This window comes from Oncorhynchus kisutch, linkage group LG9, assembly GCF_002021735.2.
Source record: "Oncorhynchus kisutch isolate 150728-3 linkage group LG9, Okis_V2, whole genome shotgun sequence".
NCBI lineage: Eukaryota > Metazoa > Chordata > Actinopteri > Salmoniformes > Salmonidae > Oncorhynchus > Oncorhynchus kisutch.
Window position 1 is genome coordinate 29,079,839 of NC_034182.2, and position 24,785 is coordinate 29,104,623.

The 24,785-nt window shown below is 42.0% G+C and overlaps 1 protein-coding gene across 9 annotated transcripts in view; it reads left to right on the plus strand.

Annotated features, from left to right (window-relative positions):
• Positions 1-1,422: 1,422 nt before the first annotated feature.
• Positions 1,423-24,785, plus strand: part of mpdz (multiple PDZ domain crumbs cell polarity complex component) — a 67,239-nt gene continuing 43,876 nt past the window's right edge. For 5 of the 9 annotated variants that reach the window (XM_031832357.1, XM_031832358.1, XM_031832360.1 and 2 more), the window contains exons 1-15: positions 1,424-1,635; positions 3,599-3,672; positions 6,097-6,266; positions 11,747-11,908; positions 14,350-14,489; positions 14,921-15,134; positions 16,123-16,251; positions 16,377-16,460; positions 16,636-16,740; positions 17,329-17,431; positions 17,571-17,659; positions 19,980-20,196; positions 22,290-22,370; positions 23,719-23,798; positions 24,135-24,281. In XM_031832357.1, the coding sequence (XP_031688217.1) occupies positions 3,657-3,672; positions 6,097-6,266; positions 11,747-11,908; positions 14,350-14,489; positions 14,921-15,134; positions 16,123-16,251; positions 16,377-16,460; positions 16,636-16,740; positions 17,329-17,431; positions 17,571-17,659; positions 19,980-20,196; positions 22,290-22,370; positions 23,719-23,798; positions 24,135-24,281 (1,737 nt within the window). In that variant the 5' untranslated portion in view covers positions 1,424-1,635; positions 3,599-3,656. Of the gene's footprint in view, positions 1,636-3,598; positions 3,673-6,096; positions 6,267-11,746; positions 11,909-14,349; positions 14,490-14,920; positions 15,135-16,122; positions 16,252-16,376; positions 16,461-16,635; positions 16,741-17,328; positions 17,432-17,570; positions 17,660-19,979; positions 20,197-22,289; positions 22,371-23,718; positions 23,799-24,134; positions 24,282-24,785 lie in introns of all 9 variants that reach the window. The other 4 variants (XM_031832354.1, XM_031832356.1, XM_031832355.1 and 1 more) reach the window with 3 other exon arrangements.

The following is a 24,785-nucleotide window of genomic DNA, read 5'->3' on the forward strand; positions in this document are numbered from 1 at the left end:
AGTGTTAGCCCACTGAGCTAAAGCTTAGGCATTACCTCAGGGAGCTAACACACGTTTTCAGGTCTCTACATAGTTGAGCTGCTGCCCCGATCAGTGGAACAATAGTACACAAATGCCTCCCCTATTCATAAAACATACATACAAGTGTTTAATTATGTTGCTAGCCTACATTTCAATGAGTGGGAATGCATGATACTAGTTCAAATTCAAGTTGTATTAATACCCACATAGATGGATGAATTAACAAATTAATTCATTAACAAATCGATAGATGAATGAATGAACAATCTTCATGTTCCCACAAGGAAACCAACATTTAACAGGCAAAAAGGGACTGTGTCCCCACAGGCATTTGATACATTTAACTTTGAGTAACACCTCTCTCTCATATCAACATTTTATAAGCGTGGCACATCTGGGTCTGAAATGGAGCACATTATTCTATAAACAGGACACAGACAGAAGATCTAGACAGCACGCCGTGTCCTTTCCAAGGTGTCTGCTGAGCAGAAATGCTTTAGTTTTTTCACATTGCGATCACATAATGCCCCTACATTTGCATGCTCATCTGCACTTGGCCAATGCATGTCGTTTGTACTTTGGCCGCACATCCCTGGAATTGGAATTTGCGTGTGTGTCTGTGTGTGTGTGTGAGAGAGAGCAAGAAACGGAGAGACAATAGTGCCGGAAGAGCACTAGCAAATGCAGCATTGGCTCTAGATGCAGCTAAACGTTGAATGATTTGAGATAATGGTAAATACCAACGGTAAACATAACGTTTTAGTACTATCCAATCATTAGTGTCTATAATTTAAGGGCTCTTGTCTTTATTGATAGGCATATGTACTGAAGTTTATTAGGAAACTATTCTGCACCAAGTTGAATAAGTTTCAGGACCCCTACTTTGCCAGTAATCAGAATAGCAGAGGAGATCAGCACTTCACAATGTGAATAACAAACAGAAAGATAAAGAGCTGTTATCTATGTTTTGACAAATGGATAAGAGTGGAGACCCTGGTTTAACATTCCTGCCAGTGACTATTTCTTCAAGCATTGATGTTACCTGCAACATTGTGAAAGCTTGTGTTCAGTTACATTGCATTGCATACCCCCCAATATATCCATTATAATATTCATGCATGGGATTTTTTACATTTATTTGATTTACCTAGGCAAGTCAGTTAAGAACAAATTCTTATTTACAATGACGGCCTACCCCGGCCAAACCCTAACTGAGCCCGAGCCCATGCAATTGCAGACATGCCTGTTGCAATACCCCAACAATCCCCAATCACGTCTTTCTGAGTGTAACCTAATGTAGCAGGCGTAAATTAAACTAGTCTGAGTGCAATACATAAGATTACCTGTAGTACATTACAGCAGGCTGCACTTCAGTCCTAGTTGGCACAGTATCCACCAAGCGGCGCTTGTGATCTCCCAATAAACCTCGGCCATCTCTACCATAGACTGTCTCAAGCTCAACTCTCCGTGCCGCTATTACTGCAAATGTATGTAGAAGATCGAGTTACAAGTACGCCCCATCTTTAAACTCTTGTCTATGCGCAGTTAGCCGAAGGACAACGGGACAGGCAATATACGTCCTATGCCAGCCGTCAGACAAGGGTCAACGCCTATGTAAGTTTCCTTCGTCCCTAAAACACGAATTCCAATTCATTTGACTAGATAAAAGTTAATAGGCTAATTGTTTTGGACACAAATCTAAAACTGAATTCCGACTTCGGATTTGTGAGCAACATGTTGCTATTGTAAAGGCTACATTCTCAGCCGCTGGCTCAGTAAATGTTTCGACGGTATCTGTATTATTTTACACAGCCTATGATATTATACGTTTATAGCTTTGTGAGAATGTTTCAAGCACTTTGGGTGGTTTCGATCGTTGTCACAACATTATCCAACTTTTGTGTTTTATCTGATAACGTCGGAAACCTGTTGATTCAGTGTCCCGAAAATGAGATGGAGAAGAAGGAGGAGTTGAGAAAAGCGGATTGTGTTCCTTGCCTTCTCAGTAGCCGAGACTAGCTTCAAAATAATACAATTTAAATGCATAAACAGACACGTATACAAACAGATTTAAGTTTGAAAAAATATGACTTGAGTGAGCGAAGAACGAAACCTATGCTATAGTGGGTTTATGATTATGAATATGGGCTATGGCTTGCAAAACATACATGGAGAAACCGTTATCCATTCGCGCGTCTCGGCTAGGGCTATGCTATTTGTTTGTCCAAACCTTGTGAAAGGCCCTTCATGAAACTTGAAGTTGTTTTCATTTTGGTTTCAAATTCGTTTTTATATTGGGAGACAAAAAATGCTATTGTCTGTAAAAAATAAAAAAGTGTATTGACATTTCCTGTTGTGAAGCCTACTGATGATTACATTCGAAAAGGCTATTCAGCATTTACACCTGCACCTAACGTTAATTATTAGGCTAATATGGGATTTAAACCAATTAAATAAGGTGCCAACAAAAAATTAAGATCATCCCTCATACCGCTTCTTATTGATAATGGATGAATGCAATTAAATGGGAAAATGTCCTTGCATAGCCTATGGCTGGAGTGGGTATGACTAGGTTACAACTACAGAGCATTTGGTGAGACGATTTACTGTAGGTCATGAATATGCTATATTCATCTTCGAGGATTTGTACATGATTGTATCTTGATGTATAAAAAGGGTCCCAATATAAAATGAAACATCTGTCAGAACATTGACTTAATCTCCATCACTTAATCTTTCAGTTTTAAAAGTTATCATTCTTGTGCTTGGTATGGTAACACAAATAATTTATTCCTGAATGTGTTAATGAATACTTGATTTACAGTAACTGAGAAGTGATATATGGCTATTGGTTAGGCTACTGAACACAGAAGCAGAACACCTGCCTGTTATAGGCCTAATATGTATAGTAAATGGCTTTGCTAAGGCCACACAGATGCCTGACGGTAACATACATGTCACAAAGCCATCGCCAATGTCAATTAAGGCCCCAGGAATGGCAATTGGCAGATGTTAATCCCTGAATAAGTGTATTAGCTCAAATACAAAGTCTCCAACAAACTACATATGCCTAGTAAAGACCCTGCTTATTGTAGTGTAGCAGCTCTTCGGGCTAATGTTCCTATCGACTCAGTAAGGCCAGCAGGCTAGGCTTTTTCTTTAAATTGACGTTTTATTGGTAGGTAACTGTTATGAAAGTTGTATTGTCAATTTTGTTTTGTATTTAAACGCCACTGTACATGACACTGCAACAAAATCTCCCCATGGGGACAATAAAGTCAGTAAGTAAGTAGTGTAGCAGCTCTCCTCTGAAGAAGTAAAAAAATACTCCAGGTTAAAACGGGTACTTTATATAATGTCATCTGAATGTATGAAAATTCAGAGTGGGCTGCTGAGATATTTTAAAGGTCTACTGTCAGTCAGTATGAAAACACTGGCCTGATATAAACGTTGATTAAGTAAGTAGCTTACGTGATAATGAGTGATAAAAGTAGCATTGCAGCAACAGTCATCATGGTTTTATGTTGATGTCATATTCATTTGGAGGGTGTGTAACACAGATATGGGTATTTTGCAGGCCTTGACTACACTCTCTGGTTGATGGGCAGCTATCACATCTACCGGAAATAAAAGACATGATTGAGACAATGGGTAAGAGATCAGTCAATTTGTGATATGTCAAAGTTAGAAAAGTGTTGATTGCTAATGTTGTCGATTATGTGCAAGGTCTCACCAGATGAAAAGAGCGAGAGGTGGTACTGTAATGTTTTGATCAAGAGAGTGAATTTGATTGATGTTATTACGTATTTAGATAATATGTTACTCCCTAACTCTCCATCTCCCATCCAAACAGAAAGAATCCTGACTTGGCCTCTGTTATTGTAAAATCCGCCTATGTCACTAACATACTCAGAGTCTGAGGAGAATCCTTGTTATGATTGCTCAAACACTCAGCTACGAAAACTCAAACAAGGTACTCCAAAAGGTACAAGCCGTTAACAGAGAAATGTGTCTGTCGAGACTCCCGTATTTTTGGTTTGTTTACTGTCTCTGCTCAATGAGGTACATGTTTAGGATCTGAATTTGACCTATATTGTCACAGCAAAATAACGTTTAGTCCATCATGTTGCTTGATCGGTGGTTAGGCTATTAGCTGTACAAAAGGCTACATGAAAAGTCTAATACTGTTAATATAACTGTGTGTTAGTATGGGTTTTCAGTCGCGAAGCTCATCTGCATTTCCTGCGGTGCAGAACAATTCTGACCAACAAAAGAGTGATCAAATTAAGGTTCTACATCTGTAGGCAAGCTCTCAGAAGGAACAGTGCTTTGGAACTTGTGCACGCCCTATTAGGTGTTAGTCACAGTCCGCGGTCCTCTGAAATTGGCCCGTCCTCCTGGACCAGAGGACCTCAAACCCATCCTCGGCTAACAGGCTGCTCTGAGGAGGCAAGAGAGGCGAGTAGGCTTGAGTTGTTTGATTGTGGAGCTTATGCAGAGTCCAGCAAGCAAACTGGAGGGCCTTTTTCTCTGGTTGCCCATTCCGGGTCTGTGAGTCGAACAGCGAATCATTGATGAATTTTTTCTTTCTTCCGGTGCAAATCAAATCAAATTTCAAATCCAGTCAATTTGTATTTGTCACATGCTTCGTAACCAACAGGTGTGGACTAACAGTAAAATGCTTACTTTCAGGCCCAGGGCAGAGAGAAAGAAAATAAATAAATAATAGACACATAATGAGTAATGATAACTTGACTATATACAAGGGGTAACATGCAGGGGTACGATGATGTAGATATGTACATATAACTAGGAATAAAGTCACAGATAGTAAACAGTAGCAGCAGCGTATGTGATGAGTCAAAAAAGGGTCAATGCAGATAGTCCAGGTAGCTATTTGGTTAACTATTTAACTAACTATTTAACAGTCTTATGGCTTGGGAGTAGAAGCTGTTCAGGGTCCTGTTGGTGTAGAAGCTGTTCAGGGTCCTGTTGGTTCCAGACTTGGTGCATCAGTACCACTTGCTGTGCGGTAGCAGTGAGAACAGTCTATGACTTGAGTGGCTGGTGTCTGACAATTTTTAGGGCCTTCCTCCGAGACCGCCTGGTATAGAGGGCTGTACGTACTACCCTCTGTAGCACCTTGCGGTCGGATGTCAAGTAGTTGCCATACCAAGCAGTAATGCAGCCAGTGCGGATGTTGCCTGTAATCCATGTCTTCTGGTTGGGATATGTACATACGGTCACTGTGGGGACGACGTTGTTGATACACTTATTAATGAAGCTGGTGACTGATGTGGTAAACACCTCAATGCCATCAGATGAGTCCCGGAACATATTCCAGTCTGTGCTAGTGAAACAATTCTGTAGCTCAGCATCAGCTTCCTCGGACCACTTCCATATTGAGCACATCACTGATACTTCCTGTTTGAGTTTTTGCTAGTAAGCAGGAATCAAGAAGACAAGAGTTATGGTCAGATTTACCAAATGGAGGGCGAGAGAGAGCTTTGTATGCATCTGTGTGTCTGTGGAGTAAAGGTGATATAAAGCAAAGCTCATAGCTACATGATTCTCATTTTCTAAACTCTGTTGAACAGCGGTCGACCTTAGCTAAGCCTCGGATGGTTGACATGTGATTTATTTTCTCCCTTCTCTCTCTCTCTCTCTCTCTCTCTCTCTCTCTCTCTCTCTCTCTTCCCAATGAATCATTCACATAGGGCTTATCACATTAGCAAGCTTGTTTGGTTCTGTGTGTTAACGGGAGCATGGGTTACTCAGATGAAGATGGAAACGTTAGAAATCTGCCATGGACTTCACATTCTCAGCAATAAAACCTGAATAAACACTGACAACAAATTAGGAACACTTGGATTAAACTCACAGAATGTTTTAGAGTAGCTGAAGGGGGCATGTCAGCCTCCTATCTACCTATACTCAACTTATAAACAATTTCAAAACACTTGTGATCAGCCTGCCTGTTCATACTGATAGCTATCCCCCTGCCACCTCACTCGTCCCCTTTTCTCCACATGGCTGCCGCCCCATGCTGTCACTGAACTATGCGATGCTTTGCAGATACCCAGCGTGCCTTGCAGGCAGTGGAGCGGCTCCAGGCCAAGCTGAAGGAGCGGGGGGAGGTCCCCACCGAGGAGAAGCTAAGCTTGCTCAAGTCGGTGCTCCAAAGCCCTCTGTTCCACCAGATTCTGGCCCTGCAGAAGTCTGTCCAGCTCCTCAAAGACCAGGGGGTAAGACCAGGCCTCTCTTGGGGGTTGGGAAATAGGATCACTAAGTTCACAAAGCAGGATCACTCAGGATCAGTTAAGTAACTTTGATGAACAATATAAAATATAGATCTTGATTTTCTGGTTTTAATGTCAATGGATTGTTGGGAGTGGCGAGTCAATTTAAATGTCAACTGGGCTGTTTTATCCAAGCTGTGGATATGGATATGGGTGAAAGGGATCACCCAAATGACATATGACAGCAATCCATGCTTTGGTTTTTGTAATTTGGGTGAACTATCCCTTTAAGAATGATGGTTAGGTAGCCTTTCAGGGGGTCATAAACATGACGCAATAAAGTAAACAGACTTAACCTCACCCCATCTCTTGTTTCGACTCCCTAATCGGTCTTTTAAGTTTTCGTCCACATTGTAGATACATGCGTTAATGGCATAGCGGCAGACCCAGCTTGTCTTTTTGCAAATAATTCACTGCCTATTCACTAGCTTAAATGTGCAATTTTAAGTTCAGGATTGACCAAGTATGGTCTTTGCTGCAACAGTATTATTATGTCTAGGAGTTAGAATGAAGGAAATTACTACTACTTATTTCAGTCTTGATTTAGTCTGCGTTGAATACAAATCAAATTATTCTCTGTTTTTTTATTGCCTCCAGACAGACATAGCTTTTTTTCTCTCTCAAATCATGTATTACTGTGGGCATATTGCAGTCAGAGTTCATCTGGGCACTTTTAATAAGGTTATATAAGCAGACACAGCCAGCCAAAGCCAAAAGGCCTCCTTGACTTATCCAGGACCCATGAGAAATTGAGCATTTTTTTACCCAAGAAAGAGCTCTTGTTAGGTCACTGTGGATGTATGCGAACGGGCCCGGGTAAGTGCTTGAGACAGAGAGAGAAAGTATGTGAGCTATGCAGTGGGAGGCAATGATGCTGCTACAGCTTGTATTTTTTTCAACCCTGAAGGAATTTAGATTATAAAATCCTTGCAGACATTTTTTTGTGTGCCGGTGCTTTATAGTTTATTTCAGCAGTGTCACATTCTTATGCACAATGTAACAACCCAAACCACACAGTATAGCATGGTTAACGGTGTTTGTGTGGCATGCTAATCTACTGCTCTTCCACCCTAATGTTTTCAAGCTAAAATAAATGCGCAATGGAGTCTATGTTTAAAGATAAAGCGAATCACAGAAAACAACATAAAAAAAACATTAAATAATTTAAATTCAAATGAGTGGAACAGAGATTAAGCTGAGTGCTTGCGATACAAAGAGACGTTTCCGGCTTCATTGGGTGAAACCAATTTGCAGGAAAGACGCAGTTAGTGTTTTTGGTGTCAGTCGAAACCTAAACCCACATACAGTCTGTCTGCTCCAGCCAGTAGGGCCTGTCGGTGTCGCTATGGCGACAGGGCCTGCTCGCAGAAGAGAGAAGCCGCCACCATGTCAAGTGGGGCAGAAACAATTTCTTAAATGTGCAAGAACCAAACTGGAACTTTAATCCTCTTAGCTCGGCTGGCTAACATAGCTTGTGAATGGGATAGCAACTTGGTCGCTATGCTAACTTAGCCTAGACTACAGGGTTTTTCTGTTTACAAAGGCTAAAACCTCACTACATAGGTAACTGGTTGGATGATATGTCAGCTAGTGTGTCAACAATGCTTCTTCAATATGCTAAGCACACAACTACAAGTTCAAAAGGGCAACTGAGGATGCTATATTTCAAACAAAGTGCTTATGAAGTGTTAGCTATATATCGATAGTCCTTGTGGATCACATTCAAACTAATCATGAGCAAACATTAGAGCCAACAAGCAAATGATATTCAAAAATAGGGTTTTACACAGTGTCTAATTCATATAATCCATTAGTCACAGAAACACAGTGGTTGCAGCCCCTTTAATGAATAGCATATCAAGGCATCCAGATGGCTATGATGAAAATATTGCTTTGGAAGCAGAGTCATTGTTGGATCAGCTAAAAAGCTATTATCCCTGAAGGATTAGACTACTATAGATCCAGCTAATCATGGTTGGGTAACGAGCTGGCCCGCCTCTGACGCTCCTAGGCTCCTAGACTTAGTTAGATTTAGGGAATTCACAAAATTAGCCTCTGTTTATTTTAACAGCAGTGATGGCAGGTTTTTGGTTAGAACTTGATTGGATCAGCTTGTGTAGCCTCATTTAGGATATTTCGGATATTAGTTCTACTCAATGCAATGCATGTAACAGAATGTGACATGTAAACATGGTTTGTGTTGATATTACGGTTGCACATTTTGGGGAATATTCAGTGGGAACTAACGGAAATATATTGGAATATATGGGAATTAACGGAAAAATATGCAGATTAATATTAATACCAGTTAAATGTAGATGTTTTTTGCATTGTATATATTTACCCTATCATATGGAGACAGAAACAGAAACCTTTTACCTTCATTTCATAAGTACACATAATTGCAAATGATTAAATCCTTCCAATAGAAATGTAAAAAAACGATTTAGTTACGAATTGAACTTTAATTAAATGAGTTGACTTTTCACATGGGATGATTTCACTGAACAACAAAAGAAAGGGAATATTGAATGATCCCCAATGATCCATCATATCTCCCAAAAACCTTTTCAACATACATCTGTAAAATGATAGTCTAGAAACTAAATATTTGGTTGTCTTCCTCTCAGGCTTCATGTCTTCTCCCTGGACCTCCTCAATGTCCACCTCTTGAATATCAGACTCTGAGGCCCCATCTTCATTGTCACTTTCCAACCTTGTTGAGCATGGCTCAAAAGGACTCAAATTTGCCCGGATGGCCACCAAATTTTCAACCCTTGTATTGGTCAGCCTGTTGCGTGTGTGTTCCTAAACAAGGACCAGTTGCGCTCTGAGGCAGCTGATGTTGGTGGGATTTGGAGGATGATGGAGGCAACAGGGGGAAAGAGCCTCAGATCCACAAAGCCCCTTCCACCAGGTGGCTGATGAGATATGTTGGCACAACTGCCATATTGCATCTCCATCCCAAAGCCCTTGCTTGGAAGTGTACTTCACCAGACTGCCAAGAACCTTGCCCTAATCCAGGCCAAGGTGGCGAGACACGGTAGTGATGACACCATAGGCCTTGTTGATCTCTGCATCAGACGGGATGCTCTTGCCAGCATACTTGGGGTCCAACATGTACGCTGCGGTGTGTATGGGCTTCAGGCAGAAGTCTTTATGTTTTTTGATGTATTTCAGAACTGCAGTTTCTTCTGCTTGGAGCAAAAGTAAAGTGGGCACGGCAGTAAGGATTTTTTCTCTTACATCTGCAAGCAGATTCTGAACATCAGACAGGATGGCATTGTCTCCCTCAATCTGTGCAATGGCTACTGCTATATGTTTCAGGAGGTTCAGGCTGCTTACCACTCTCTCTCAAAATACATCACCCAGGAGGATCCTCTTGATGGGGAGAGACTTGGATCAGACTTTCTTGGAGAGACTCCTTCCCCTCCAGGAGACTGTCAAACATGATGACAACACCACCCCAATGGGTGTTGCTGGGCAGCTTCAATGTGGTGCTCGTATTCTTCTCACTTTGCTTGGTGAGGTAGATTGCTGCTATAACTTGATGACCGTTCACATACCTAACCATTTCCTTGCCTCTCTTGTAGAGTGTATCCATTGTTTTCAGTGCCATGATGTCCTTGAGGAGCAGATTCAATGCATGAGCAGAACAGCCATGGGTGTGATGTGAGGGTAGGACTCCTCCACTTTTTAGACCAAGCAGCCTTCATGTTCACAGCATTGTCTGTTACCAGTGCAAATACCTTCTGTGGTCCAAGGTCATTGATGACTGCGTTCAGCTCATTTGCAATGTAGAGACCGGTGTGTCTGTTGTCCCTCGTGTCTGTGCTCTTGTAGAATACTGGTTGAGGGGTGAAGATGATGTAGTTAATTATTCCTTGCCCACGAACATTTGACCACCCATCAGAGATGATTGCAATACAGTCTGCTTTCTCTATGATTTGATTGACCTTCACTTGAACTCTGTTTAACTCTGCATCCAGAAAATGAGTAGATAAAACATGTCTGGTTGGAGGGGTGTATACTGGGCGAAGAACATTCAGAAATCTCTTCCAATACACTTTGCCTGTGAGCATCAGAGGTGAACCAGTTGCATACATAACTCGATCAAGACATTCATCAGCATTTCTCTGACTACGCTCCTCCATTGAGTCAACAAAAACTTCTGATTCCAGGAGGACCATGAGCTGTTGCTATCGATAAGGTGTCTGATTCATAATTTTCACCTCAAATAGAAGTAGACTTTTGTCAGAGGTTGCTTGTTGTGAGCGCTGAGGGAACTTCATGCACTTGGCCAGATGATCCTGAATCTTTGTTGCATTCTTCACATATGATTTAGCACAGCGTTTGCAAATGTACACAGCTTTTCCTTCAACATTAGCTGCAGTGAAATGGCTTCACACATCAGATCAGATCCACATCCTGTAAAGATTAGGAAAAAAATTGTAAAAAACCCCAAATACAATTCCATGTACAAATAAATAGTTGATAAGCAGTTAGATTAAACAACTCCTTTGTATGATAAATATTTTAAATTGAAACATGTATGGAAACAGGTGAATTAACAGTCCTCAGTTAGAAGGCTTAAGCAAGGTAAAACCCACATGGTAGCAAAAACTACCTAGCAGAAATTGTTAACAAGTTAGAAATGATTTAAACACACTTTGCTGTAGGCTACTATTTACTAGTTAACAAAAAAATCATGTATGTCATATAAAATATTCACCCCACCCAGTATTGTAATCAAAACTTACCAGAAAGCCTTTAGTCCTTGGCTCAGACAGTGTAGGAATGTGGGCTCAATAACATCTCTTTAGTGTGCAAGATCTTCAGAATCAGCTGTACATGTGATGGAAGAGTGCACTGCACATGTGATGGAAGAATGCACTGTGCATGCAGAGGGTTGCAATTCCATTGAATTGGGGATAGTTTAACCTAAATATGCCACAATACCTAGAATTGCCTCATGTGTATCCCACAAAAAAGGTTCACTGTTATATGCTAACTTTTTCTTAATGAATTTAAGCAAAATTCCCCAAATTCCAGTGCTTAACTTCCTATGGAAAATTTCCGGAAGAATTCTGGAAATTTACCGGAACGTTTTTGACCCATTGCAACCCAAGTTGATATATCCCAAAATAGAACTGTAATTTTATGGATTAAGTCTGTTTCTGGCTAGATGTATATTTCCTACTGTCACTTGGTTACAGTGGGTGATAATCAAACAACTGCCACAAATTCAAACTATTACAGACACAGTTTTTAGCAGCTGATGTTTTTCATACAGAATTTACACAGTTTACAGAATTTACACAGTTTACAGAATTTACACAGTTCAAGATTGCCTAAATCAAAATGTTGCACAACCCTGCGGTCTCGAATGCATCCCTTGTTGACTGTATTTCCATGAATGGTTTCAGGGTGGTGTCACAGCAACATTTGGCGGTGACCTGAGTGAATGCTACACAACAGCCCATGCCAATGGCAGCCATCTTGCCTACCCAGAATCCTCCACTGGTACACAGATCAATGGGAAGCCGTCTCCTGAGGAGTTTGAGCACATCATTCGCTCCATGGCTCAGGTAAAGAAAACCAAAACATTTGTTTTATTGTCACGTACACCAGATAGGTGTGGTGAAATGTGTTGTTTTAGTAGTACAGTGCCCCTGGAGCAAATTAGGGTTAAGTGGCTTGTTCAAGGGCACATCGACAGATTTTTCACCTTGTCCGCTCTGGTATTCGAACCAGCAACTTTTCAGTTACTGACCCAATGCTGTAATGCTGGGCATACACTACACGATTTCGTCACAAATTTGCCACATTTTTGCCATCCCAGACTCATTTTCATGAAGGGAAGGAAATCCTATGAGCTTGGTCTAGGATCAGTATGTCGGGACTCGCGTAGTTTGAGTGGGTCAAGGATGCACTGTACCGTTCTCCAGACTCCTGTCGGAGGTCCAGATCATTTTCAGACATTTTGGTTTTGCATCTTGTAGTATTAGCAGTCCTACCACGCGATTGGACAAGGACTACTGCCAAAAGCCAGTGAGCACTTAGCATGTGAGACCAAAACAATGATGGAGAAGAGAAAATGCAACATCAACACGCAGGTTGTCACTAGTTGCCACAGCCACAGAGTCAGAAAAATCTTGATTGAATTTACATTTAGACACAAGGTTTGCAGTGTGGTTAAGGTTAGAGTAGAAATCAGATTTTAAGAAGATACATTTTAGAAATAGGTGGGGTTTAGCAATAATTATGACTTTGTGGATGTGGTAACTAGTGACCCAACACGCACCGTGTGGACCGAGGTATTGGAAGACAGATTGGTGGCGCTGTGGAGAGAATGCAGCTTCCTTTTTAATATTAAAAGTTTTCACATCCAATTCCCATTGTAGAATATAAGTCCATATTGTATTGGTCTGCCAAACCATTTGTGGGTCCATATTCTGTGCTTCAGTCTCTTTTTTTAATGTTTCTGCACATAATAATGTGCACACATATAAACCAGCTCGCTGTTTGCATGTCGGCATTTTTTTCCTATGACAACCAACGCAGGGCAGGATCAACTAGGGAATAAATGTGTAATGTGAGTACCCACGTCCTGGGGCTGAGGATGGATGGAATGAAAGATTTGGGAAAAGGAAACCGGAAAATGTGAGCACGTCCAAGATGTTTAGATTTTAGAAGTTGTGAAGTGTATGCCTTTGCATAACTGCTCCAAAACTTCAATTTTGTTGCTTTTTAGCCATTTTCCTGTAGACTTTATTGTGTGTTTTGGATGATTGTTTTGCTGCATAATCCAGCTGCGCTTCAGCTCACAGACTGACATTCTCCCGTAGAATTCTCTGATAGAGAGCAGAATTCATGGTTCCTTCTATTAAGGCGAGTCATCCAGGTCCTGAGGCAGCAAAGCATCCCAAACCATCACACTACCACCACCTTGCTTGATCGTTGGTATGAGGTTGTTACTGTGGAATGTAGTGTTTGGTTTTCACCAGGCATAATGAGACACTTGTCATCCAAAAAGTTCACTCAAGTTTGCCAAAAAGCACCTGGAAGCACCTGGATGATCATCAAGACTCTTGGAAGAATGTTCTATGGACAGATGATTCAAAAGTATAACTTTTTGGGCGACAAGTCGTCCAGGACCTATATCAGAGATTACTACAGGAGAATGTCAGGCCATCCGTCTGTGAGCTAAAGTTGAAGTGCAGCTGGGTCATGCAGCAAGACAATGATCCAAAACACACAATCAAGTCTATGTGAAAAGGGCTGAAAATAAACAATTTGGAATGGACTAGTCCAGACCTAATCCCAATTGAGATGTTGTGGCAGGACTTGCAACGATCAGTTCATGCTTGAACACCCACAAATGTCGCTGAGTTACAGCAGTTCTGCATGGAAGAGTGGGCCAAAATTCCTCCACAGCAACTTGAGAGACTGATCAACAACTATAGGAAGTGTTAAGTTGCAGTCATTGCAGCTAAAAGTGGCACAACCAGTTATTTTTCACACAGGGGCATTGGGTGTTGTATAACTTTGTTCATTAAATAAATGAAATATGTATGTAATTGTGGTGTTATTTGTTCACTCAGGTTCCCTTTATCTAATATTAGGTTTTGGTTGAAGATCTGATAACATTCAATATGAAAAATACTTTTTCACAGCACTGTATATTTTCTCGAGGCTGCAATTATTAAGAGGCACATATTTCGTAATAAAGTTTTTGTTTCTAATCTGACTTGACTTTTGCACAAATGCTGGCGGTTGGCACTATTTCTGTAGAAATATCTCCAGAAATATCTCTTGATAATAACAAGCAAGGCTGGTTACACTCACAGTCAAGCTAGCTAAATATTCAAAGACATTCCAAGACAAGTGCACGCTACACTACACACTCTTGAGTGACTTCAAATAGACTTCAGAGGAGAGAGTATGTCTTTGATGCTGTTGTGAGAGGGGGTAAGGGGAGTGCTAATGCTGAGTGTGTGCGCCCGTGTGTTTGTGTGTTTGTGTCTAGGGGCGCTACGTGACACACATGGAGCTGGTGAAGCCGCTGTCTGGGGGCCTAGGCTTCAGCGTGGTTGGTCTGAGGAGTGAGAACCGCGGGGAGCTGGGCATCTTCGTCCAGGAGATCCAGCCCGGGAGCGTGGCCCACTGGTATGGGAAAGTTAATAAGGGTCATCCCCAGCGGATAGATCAGTTTGAAATGATGTCATTATAACCAGAAACCCCGTTTTGGCCCAGTTTTTCCCCCAGTTTTGGCCACTAGGTCAATAGTTGATTATCTAGTGTGTTAGTATCTCCCCAAAACCATAGTTGGTGACTACTGACCCATGTCTATTTCGACCTGCGTCTTTTTTATACAGTGAGATTATTCACAGTTCTAAGACTTTCTTGCCCATCAGAAAATCAGCTGTTGACAATCAACTATTCAAGAATGGACTTTGTTACACTGAGGCCACATCCTCATTAACTATGTTTGACCAGAGTACATTACATGTTTCCCTCACAAAATACCTGTTTTATCTCAATGCAGCTTACCAATATAAATAATAAACAAATCAATGAGCATCATCCTGTTCCCACAGCGATGGGAATCTGAAGGAGACAGACCAGATCTTGGCCATAGACGGTCAGCCCCTGGACCAGACAGTGACCCACCAGCAGGCCATAGGCATCCTGCAGAGAGCGTCCGAGCGTGTGCAGCTTACTGTGGCCAGAGGACCCATCCCTCAGCTGGCCAGCCCTGTGGTGTCCCGCACGCCCTCCGCTGCGAGCACCCTGTCTGCCCACTCCAGTGCGGTGAGGAGAATGCACACACAGAGGCCTGTGGAAGTATACACACACATAAACACACAAACATGAACACACTCACATTCTGTACATATGCACAAACATGAACACATTCACATTCTGTACACACACACACACACACTATGGTGTCCCACATTCCCAGGGAAGCTAGTGTCATGCATGACCACTCTAGTGTGATGAGGAACAAACAGAAACAAATCCACCCCTCATAAACAGACATTTGTATAATGTTAGCTCACTGGGGAACACACACACACCACAATATTCAAATTCCGTCTTTGAGCACTTACTTAGACATGCTTTGTCGACTACTACTTTTTTTTTTTAAACCTCCCATTTTTGGCTGGATGTGTCAATGTGTAGTTCATACATGCATAATCTATGAGGAAAATTACTGTCTTACCTCAAACGAAATCCCTCTTTTGAAAGCGACTGTGTTTCTGGAAGCTCTGCTGCGCCATTTCCCCTTCATTTTCCCCCGTGTGGGCCATCCCCTTAACAATTTGAGTTCAACCAATGAGCTTCAGCCTCTCGCCACTTGACTGACAGCTAGCAAGAGGCACATGATGCACACACAGCAGAGTGAGAGGGAGAGGGCAATGACGTGGTGCACATATCTGCACATAGTACGCAATGTTCGGGGACCACTTTTGGGTCGTGAGCACGACGTCGTGAGCCAGAACTACTGGCTAAAAAGTATACAATAGTGCAGGAGAATCTCTTTAACTTGTTCATTTTAGTTCCTAGTAGAGCAAAGAGACTAAAGAGCGTATCTTTATTGAACCCTGTTCTGGGTAGTTTTCTTTACATCCGTGCAGGTGGTTTCTGGAATGATGTCCTATTCATTAGTCCTTGTTGTTCTCCTTGCGGCCAACCTCTCTTTTGCCCTGAGGGTTACACCCTATATATAGTATGCATCCTGGAATTAATGTTTTGAGGTCCATATCGGACCCTCACTCTCTGTGTCCCTCCTTAGGCCCACTGGAATCATGTGGAGACCATCGAGCTTGTCAACGACGGGACAGGCCTGGGCTTTGGCATTGTGGGAGGAAAGAACACCGGTGTCATTGTCAAAACCATCCTGCCTGGAGGCATCGCTGATCAGGTGACTTAAATGTCATGGGTGCACCACACATTGGTATTTAAGGGTGTGAAAGCAGAAACCTTGGTTTTTGGAAGACATACCTACTAGTAATAACCAATGACTTTCCTACTGTACTTTGTCCTTAGGATGGGCGTCTGCACAGTGGGGACCACATCCTCACAATTGGGGACACTGACCTTTATGGCATGGGCAGTGAGCAGGTGGCTCAGGTACTAAGAGTGGTTTCAGTCTTCTATCGAATTGACTACTGATAATGAGACAAAAATGTCTAAATTGTATCCCCTTTATCCTAATTTGTCTATAGTTCTTTCCAGTATAGCCCTCAGGAACAAGTACACTGTTTAATGTGTAGAGCTGATATCAATTGTATTGTGATTGTTCCAGGTCCTGAGGCAGTGTGGCAACAGAGTGAAGCTGGTCATCACTAGAGGCCCTCCAGAGGAGACCTCCATCGTCCCAATGGCGTTGCCCACTGTCACAGAGCAACAGGTACGACACGCACATGTTCTTTGTACAGCAGAGGTGTGGGTGGGTCGCTGGTTGGGTGGGTGGGTAGGGGGGGGGGGGGGGGGGGGGGATTGGGGTGGTGGTTTTATTAGGTTAATTGAATAAAAATAGTATATTTACATATGACACAGCTGTCCACCATAGAGGGCCCATGGTTCTGTCTCTTTTTTCCTCCATCTCTCTTCGTCTCAGGGATCCAGTGAGTATAATTTGTGACACGTGACATCATCTGTGACTCGGCCTCAGAAGTAATCATTTTCCAAAAGGCTTAGAACTGGAATTCGCTGTCCATTATCAAGCAGTATTAGCCTTTACCCTTATCAACATATGAATGAGTTCCATGACTCACTCTCCCAAACTAGACAGTATATTCAGTCTCCATAACCTTGTTGCTTGATTCATAAAATAAATAACAACTCATCTGGCTGACAGTGTGAATACATAGGTGAGGAATGCTTGTTGGTAAATTGGTAACAATTGGCCCCCGCGACTCGCCCCCTCTACTGTACTCTCTGTAGGCCGTTTTGTAGAATGTAGAAGCTGACTCACTCTTCCTCTGTTTCTTCACAGGGCTATGAGGAAGAGGAGGCTGAATCGTTCGACGTTGGGCTGACCAAGAACGCCCAGGGTCTGGGAATCACTATCGCCGGCTATGTGGGGGACAAAAATTCTGGTAGGATTTGGCAGTGCTGTTTAATGGACTTTTGTTTTATTTACTGCAGATTCAGTTAAAGGATGTCTCTTGTACTGTATAAAGGATTCTGCTTGTTTTATGAATGTTATCCACACATTGTCATTGTGTCTATTTTCAGAGCCCTCTGGTATTTTTGTGAAAAGTATAACTAAAGACAGTGCAGTAGAGCAAGATGGCCGCATCCATGTTGGGGACCAGATCATAGCCGTAAGTGTCTATTTTATATATGTTTACGGACCTTTCTGACTTTATTGAACAGACAGAGAGATTTCGGACTTTGTTGAACAGATAGAGTTCTGACTTTATTGAACAGATAGAGAGAGAGAAGTTGACTGTGGGGAAAGATAGAGGTTGTGCAGTAGGCAGGATTCAAACCTATGCCAACACCGTTTCTGTGTGCTGAAGGCAGCAGCCCTAAATGCTAGACCACCCCAGGCCAAAATCCTCGACTTTTTGAATAATATGAAATGTACATTTAAATTACATTCCAAAGTATAAAATAAAGTGTGCAGAGGTATCTCTCATTTTGGATCATTTGGAGCTTTATCTATTTAGATCAGGTATTCCCAAACTGGGGTACGCATAATGCCGTCGGGGGTACGCCAAATAAAAATGTGATTCACATAAAATCACATTTTCAAACAGTCCATTTATATTTTCCAACGGAGTTATACATTTGCGTGAGTTTTTTTCCGCGGCTAAGTAGCCTCGTTTCACTGCCAAAAATGTAATTAAACCATCTAGTCTTCAGCGAAATAACAACACAATGTCAAATACATGTAACCTAGTCAAATAATTAACATCCAATCACACTAACCGTTACTCCCTTGTGGGAATTCCACTAACAGTCCGTATGTAGCCAAACGTAGCTGCTGCTCATGTTGGTATCTCTACTGATGGCGCAAAATCCGTGGCAGGGAGACATAGTGGAGTGGTAACGCGCGTGCAAGCAGTTGCTCCCAATGCCACTTGGATACACTGCAGCATCCACTGAGAGGCTCTTGCTGCCAAGGGAATGCCTGACAGCTTGAAAGACATTTTGGACACTACAGTGAAAATGGTTAACTTTGTTAAAGAAAGGCCCCTGAACTCTCGTGTATTTTCTGCACTATGAAATGATATGGGCAGCTACCATGTAACGCTTTTGCAACATACAGAAGTGCGCTGGTTATCAAGGGACAAAGTATTGACACGTTTTTTTTTATTGAAAGACGAGCTTCAAGTTTTCTGACCATAATTTTCACTTGTCTTACCGCTTGCATGATGACGAGTTTCTCACATGACTGGCCTATCTGGGTGATGTTTTTTCTTCCCTGAATGATCTGAATCTAGGATTACAGGCACTCTGCAACTGTATTCAATGTGCGGGACAAAATGAGGCAATTATTAAGAAGTTGGAGCTCCTCCCTGCCTCCTGTCCACTTACCGATATCTGAACAAGAGAGCCTCATCGGTTGTGTGAAAATGTAATTTAATCAGAAGCCACTGACAGATTTCTGGATTGGGCTGTGCTCAGAGTATCTTGGCAAATCGCGTTGATAAAACACTGATGCCCTTTGCAACCACGTACCTATGTGAGAGTGGATTATTGGCCCTCACTAGCATGAAACTAAATGTGCATCCTTTCAAGCACACCATTCTCATTTACCTGCAGTGATTTATTCATAATTTTCGAGGAACAAATAAGGTTTTATATGTAAGATGGTTAATTAAAGAGCCAAATTATTGATTATCATTTTATTATTATTTGTGCCCTGGTCCTATAAGAGCTCTTTGTCACTTCTCACAAGCTGGGTTGTGACAAAAACTCACATTCATTCTTATGTTTAATAAATCTATCATATAGTATGTGTGTTGCAGGCTTACAATGATGGCAAAAAACAACATTTGAGAGTGCACTGACACTGGTGCTAGAGGGGGTACGCAGCTGGAGGTTGAATGTTTGAAGGTGTACGGAACTATAAAAAGTTTGGGAACCACTGATTTAGATAATGTGGGGAGAGTAAGGCCCCACATTTGAATAATTTAGCTTCAGTGGAGAGCTATTATTTTAAGTGTTGTTTCTTGAATGGGTATTGAGACGCTGTTCCAATCATCACGCTAAATTGAGCAATTACAATGAATACAATACCCTTTCTGTGTTACACCCTGATTTGAAGCATGAGCAAATCTTCAATCATGATTTGTTTTCTCTTTGTGATGTATGTTTGTCTGTTGGTTGCGATCATTAATGTGTGTCTGCCTGTGTGTCTGCCTGTGTGTATGGGTGTGTGTCTGCCTGTGTGTATGGGTGTGTACGTGTCTGTGTGCTTGCCTGCCTGTTTGTGTGCTGTCCTATTGACTTGGATAGATGGCTCATGTGGCACAAAGTCTGTTTTAGCATGGACAAAGCCCTCAATGACAATGACCATGCTGGCACAGAAGCCGTAATGGCACATGAGCCATAATGGCAAAGATGCAAAGAAGAGCCCTCTATCCAACTCTATGATGTATCAATAATCTTTACATGAATGATCGCCGCCTGCAGGTGGACGGGATGAATATCCAGGGCTACACCAACCAGCAGGCCGTGGAGGTGCTGAGACACACAGGCCAGACGGTTCACCTGAAGCTGGTCAGAAGTGGATTCCGTCCAGAGGACATCCCACCCGCTGTGGTGCCCAGTGTGATCGTACTTCCACCAACCCCAGGGGGCCGAGACCCCACACTGGAGAGAACAGATGTAGTGGACACCACCGCTCAAGGTACCAGTGGACAAAGGGCGTGGGCCGTGTTCATTAGGCACGGAATGGAAGAAAATGGACTGAAACAGGGAGAGACTACCTTAGGGCTGTCCCCGACCCCAAAAAATCTTGGTCGACCAAGAGTTGTCTGTTCTTTTGACCAATTTATTGGTCAAAATTTTGTAAATGTGTATTTTTCCATATAGAGACACACCTTATGTGTTTTAATGAAATAAAAAATCTGCTATATGCACTGAGCTTGTCTGATGCTTTAAGCACGCTGTTTGATGAAATAATGAAGAAACACAAATTACTTTAGGTGGAGTCCGACAAATTGATTGGATTGTGCTGGGCCCGGCTTAGACTCGCTACGCTGTGTGCGCTGTGTGCGCTGTGTTATTTATATATATTTTATACAGCTTTCCTCCCTGCTGCAGCAACCACCACAGAACATCAATAGTGTTTATCACACAGTCTGTGATGCTGAAGCTGCATCATAATTACAGCCATTTCTGAGGCTTTTCTGACAAACAAAAAAGTGTAAAGACTTTATTACAGGATAGCACAAGTTAAAAACAGCAGCATTTGGGAAATTACTTTATTCCGACATGTTGTGGTTGCATGAGGCTTGGAGCTCACGGAATCAGTAGGCTATTAACCAAACACTCAAACAGGGAACAGAAGCAGGATCTGTCTTATTTCTTGAACTAATATTATTTGTATTAATGTTGCGCCATTGTTCTTACATAATATAACCAAATACAATTTCAGTAGCACATGTCTTAGAGTGATGGACTGTGCCATCTCCCACGGCCTCCGCAATGGGTTAGTCAACTCAGACAGGCGTGAATCAGACAGGTGTCTGGTGCACCATGAAGACATTTTTTTCCAACTGACTGCTCGATTCAAGAAATCTCGGTTGACCAAACAATCGACCAGTCGACTAAACGTCAGCTCTAGACTACCTGTATTTGTCCAATAACAAAACAACATTCACAAAGTGCTTTAAATGTTTTTCGTGGCGTGCCCTAATGATCCTGACCATGGCAACTGCATCTTTGATTAACAGTCACAAATACCTCCTATAACAGTAGTCTATAGTCAAGCAAAACACATTTTTATTCCATATACATTTACGTTAGTCATTTAGCAGACGCTCTTATCCAGAGTGACTTACAGAAGCTATTAGGGTTAAGTGCCTTGCTCAAGGGCACAGGAGATCGTACTCTGACATTATCCTTCATTCATACATGATTGAAATGGACCTATCCCCTAGACAAAATTCCCCCATATATACCTGATTTCTATGTCGTCCTAGTGCCGTATGCATCAAATGTCTCAGAGTGCTGATTTAGGATCAGTTTTGCCTTTTAGATGACAATGATTAAGGTTACATGGACAGGGAAGACCAGATCCTTGACCAATACACATATATTCTGAGAAGCTTCATATATACAACCCCTGATCACATCCCTGGTGACGCTGCAGGGCTGTGCCCACTTGACGACAGTACACATACCACAACAATGCCCTACTTGAATGGCTTCCATCTGTGTTAGGATGGGAAAGGGACTTCTACTTAAACCCTCTCACCACAACCACAGCTCCAGATTTAGAAAGCAGCACCCTCCACCCTGCTTTGGAAACCCTGAACTCATTTAGCCTGTAATTGGGCCAGCGTCATAAGAACCGTAGGCGTAGGAAAATGCATTACAACACATACACACACGTGCATGCACACGCACACACACACACACACACACACACACACACACACACACACACACACACACACACACACACACACAGGCTTACGCAGACTCACGCATACTGCCAATAATAACACAACCCGTAATGACATAGCCAGCATGTTCAAAGCTGGAACCAGGAGGAACTAAAGCAGACTTCTACACATGTTTCTGTGGTGTGTGTCTGTGAGTGTGTGTGTGTGTGTGTGTATGTGTTTATTAACCATACAAGACACAATGAACAACCCATAACATCATAGCCATCATGTTTCGGGCTGGGAACAAGATGACTTAACCAAGAGCTCTACAAGTGTGTTGTGTGTGTATGTGTGTATTAACTTGTTTGTATTGTGTACTCCGGTGCAGGTGAGAAACAGTACCAGGCATTGAGTGGGGAATCGGATGACTCCACTGTGAAGGATCAGTTAACTAAGAACACCAGAGACGGTAAGTCAATCCACCCCCTTGTTATCTGGGATCCTTTACTAAGTACAGTGGTAGAGATAATGGATCGCAATCTGTTTTAAAATATGCTACTGTCGCGATGATTGGTTTTAGGCTACTGTGTATTTCAAGAGATTTTCAGTAGCCTTTTATTCGGATAGTCCATCTGTAGATGCTCAACAAACTATCAATGAATGTCTATAGATGTTTTTCCTATTGTAATTCAACTTTCTTCTGCTGATAGTTTGTTGAGCATCTACAGATGGACTATAGACTGTGCATGTAGAGCATAAGGGTATGTTGTTTTTATTGCATAAAAGGGCAGATGAACGATGTCTTTGAAGTGATTCTTAAAGTACTCTTTCAAGTAGTGTGTTTGGAGTTGTCTAACTGTAGCCTTCCGCTTGCTGTGAGTCATTTAGTCGGAATCAGATGGGATGTAGCAGTGGCTGAATGTACTGTAATCAAATTTTATTAGTCACATGCGCCGAAAACAACAGGTGTAAACCTGACAGTGAAATGCTTACTTACAAGCCCCTAACCAACAATGCAGTTTAAAAAATACGGATAAGAATAAGAAATAAAAGTAACAAGTAATTAGAGAGCAGCGGTAAAATAACAATAGCGAGACTATATACAGAGTCAATGTGCTAGTTCGTTGAGGTAATATGTACATGTAGGTAGAGTTATTAAAATGACTATGCATAGATGATAACAACAGAGTAGCAGTGGTGTAAAAGAGGAGGGGGGGCAATGTAAATAGTCTGGGTTGCCATTTGATTAGATGTTCAGGAGTCGTATGGCTTGGGGATAGAAGCTGTTTGGAAGCCTCTTGGACCTAGACTTGGCACTCCGGTACCGCTTGCCGTGCAGTAGCAGAGAGAACAATCTATGACTAGGGTGGCTGGAGTCATTAATTAATTTTTAGGGCCTTCCTCTGACACCGCCTGGTATAGAGGTCCGGGATGGCAGGAAGCTTGGCCCCAGTGATGTACTGGGCCGTTCGCACTACCCTCTGTAGTGCCTTGTGGTCGGAGGCCGAGCAGTTGCCATACCAGGCAGTGATGCGACTGTAGAACCTTTTGAGGATCTGAGGACCCATGCCAAATTTTTTCAGTCTCCTGAGGGGGAATAGGTTTTGTCGTGCCCTCTTCACGACTGTTATTGCGTGTGACTGTCTATTGGTTTCATAGTTACGTTTTAATTAGGTTAGTATTATTTTTCAGTGTTTTAAGGAGCTAAGATAACAGTATGAGTCATTTCGTTGTAATCATGTGGGACACGGCAGTTGGCTGAATTATAGTTAAGCTTCATATTCTATTTAAGTCCATATTATATTGCTGTTTTTAAGAAGCAAAGTTAACAGAGGATGAAGAGTTGGAGCTGATGAAGAAGTGGCAGGAGACGCTCGGCCCCAGCAACAAAGTCGTGGTTAGTAAACAGAAAAAACATTCACCCAAGCCCAGTTTGTCTCTACATAATGATACATACTGTAGTTCTATTTTTTTCCTGTTTTATAGACATTATTTTGGCATTTTATGGATGGACATGCACTGTTTGCAGAATAAAAACACTGTTGTATTTGTCATCAATGGAAAATGTCAAAACATTGGTCAGAAAAAAAACTCGCCGACCATAATGCCACACTATGTAAATGTAATGCTGACAGTGAAAGGAAAATTGAAAAAAATGTGTGAAAGCGGGATTTTCTGAAAAATATACGTTTTATTTTCATGCCAACTGAGTTGTATCCACCTGTTGTGCCAGATTGCCCAGGTGGAGAAGTTCAGTGAGAGCAGTGGTCTGGGCATCAGTCTGGAGGCCAACAACGGGCACCACTACATCCGCTCTGTCCTGCCCGAGGGGCCAGTGGGCCGCTGTGGGAAACTCATCAGTGGGGATGAACTGCTCGAGGTAAGGGACACCGCCAATAGCGTATTGAATCAGCAAAATGAATACACCCCTGGTGAACAACAGTTAGCCTGGAACTTACTTGCTGCTGTAACGATGTGCGCTGGGAGTCGGGAAGCAAGTTCAGGGAGTGCATAATTTAATAAACAAATGAATTAAACAAGAAACACGAACAATGCACAGTCAGGAAACTGAAACAGAAATAATGATGCCTGGGGAAGGAACCAACGGGAGTGACATACAGTTGAAGTTTACTTACACCTTAGCCAAATCCATTTAAACTCAGTTTTTCACAATTCCTGACAATTAATCCTAGTAAAAATTCCCTGTCTTAGGTCAGTTAGGATCACCACTTTATTTTAAGAATGTGACATGTCAGAATAATAGTAGAGAGAATGATTTATTTCAGCTTTTATTTCTTTCATCGTATTCCCAGTGGGTCAGAAGTTTACATACACTCAATTAGTATTTGGTAGCATTGCCTTTAAATTGTTTAACTTGGGTCAA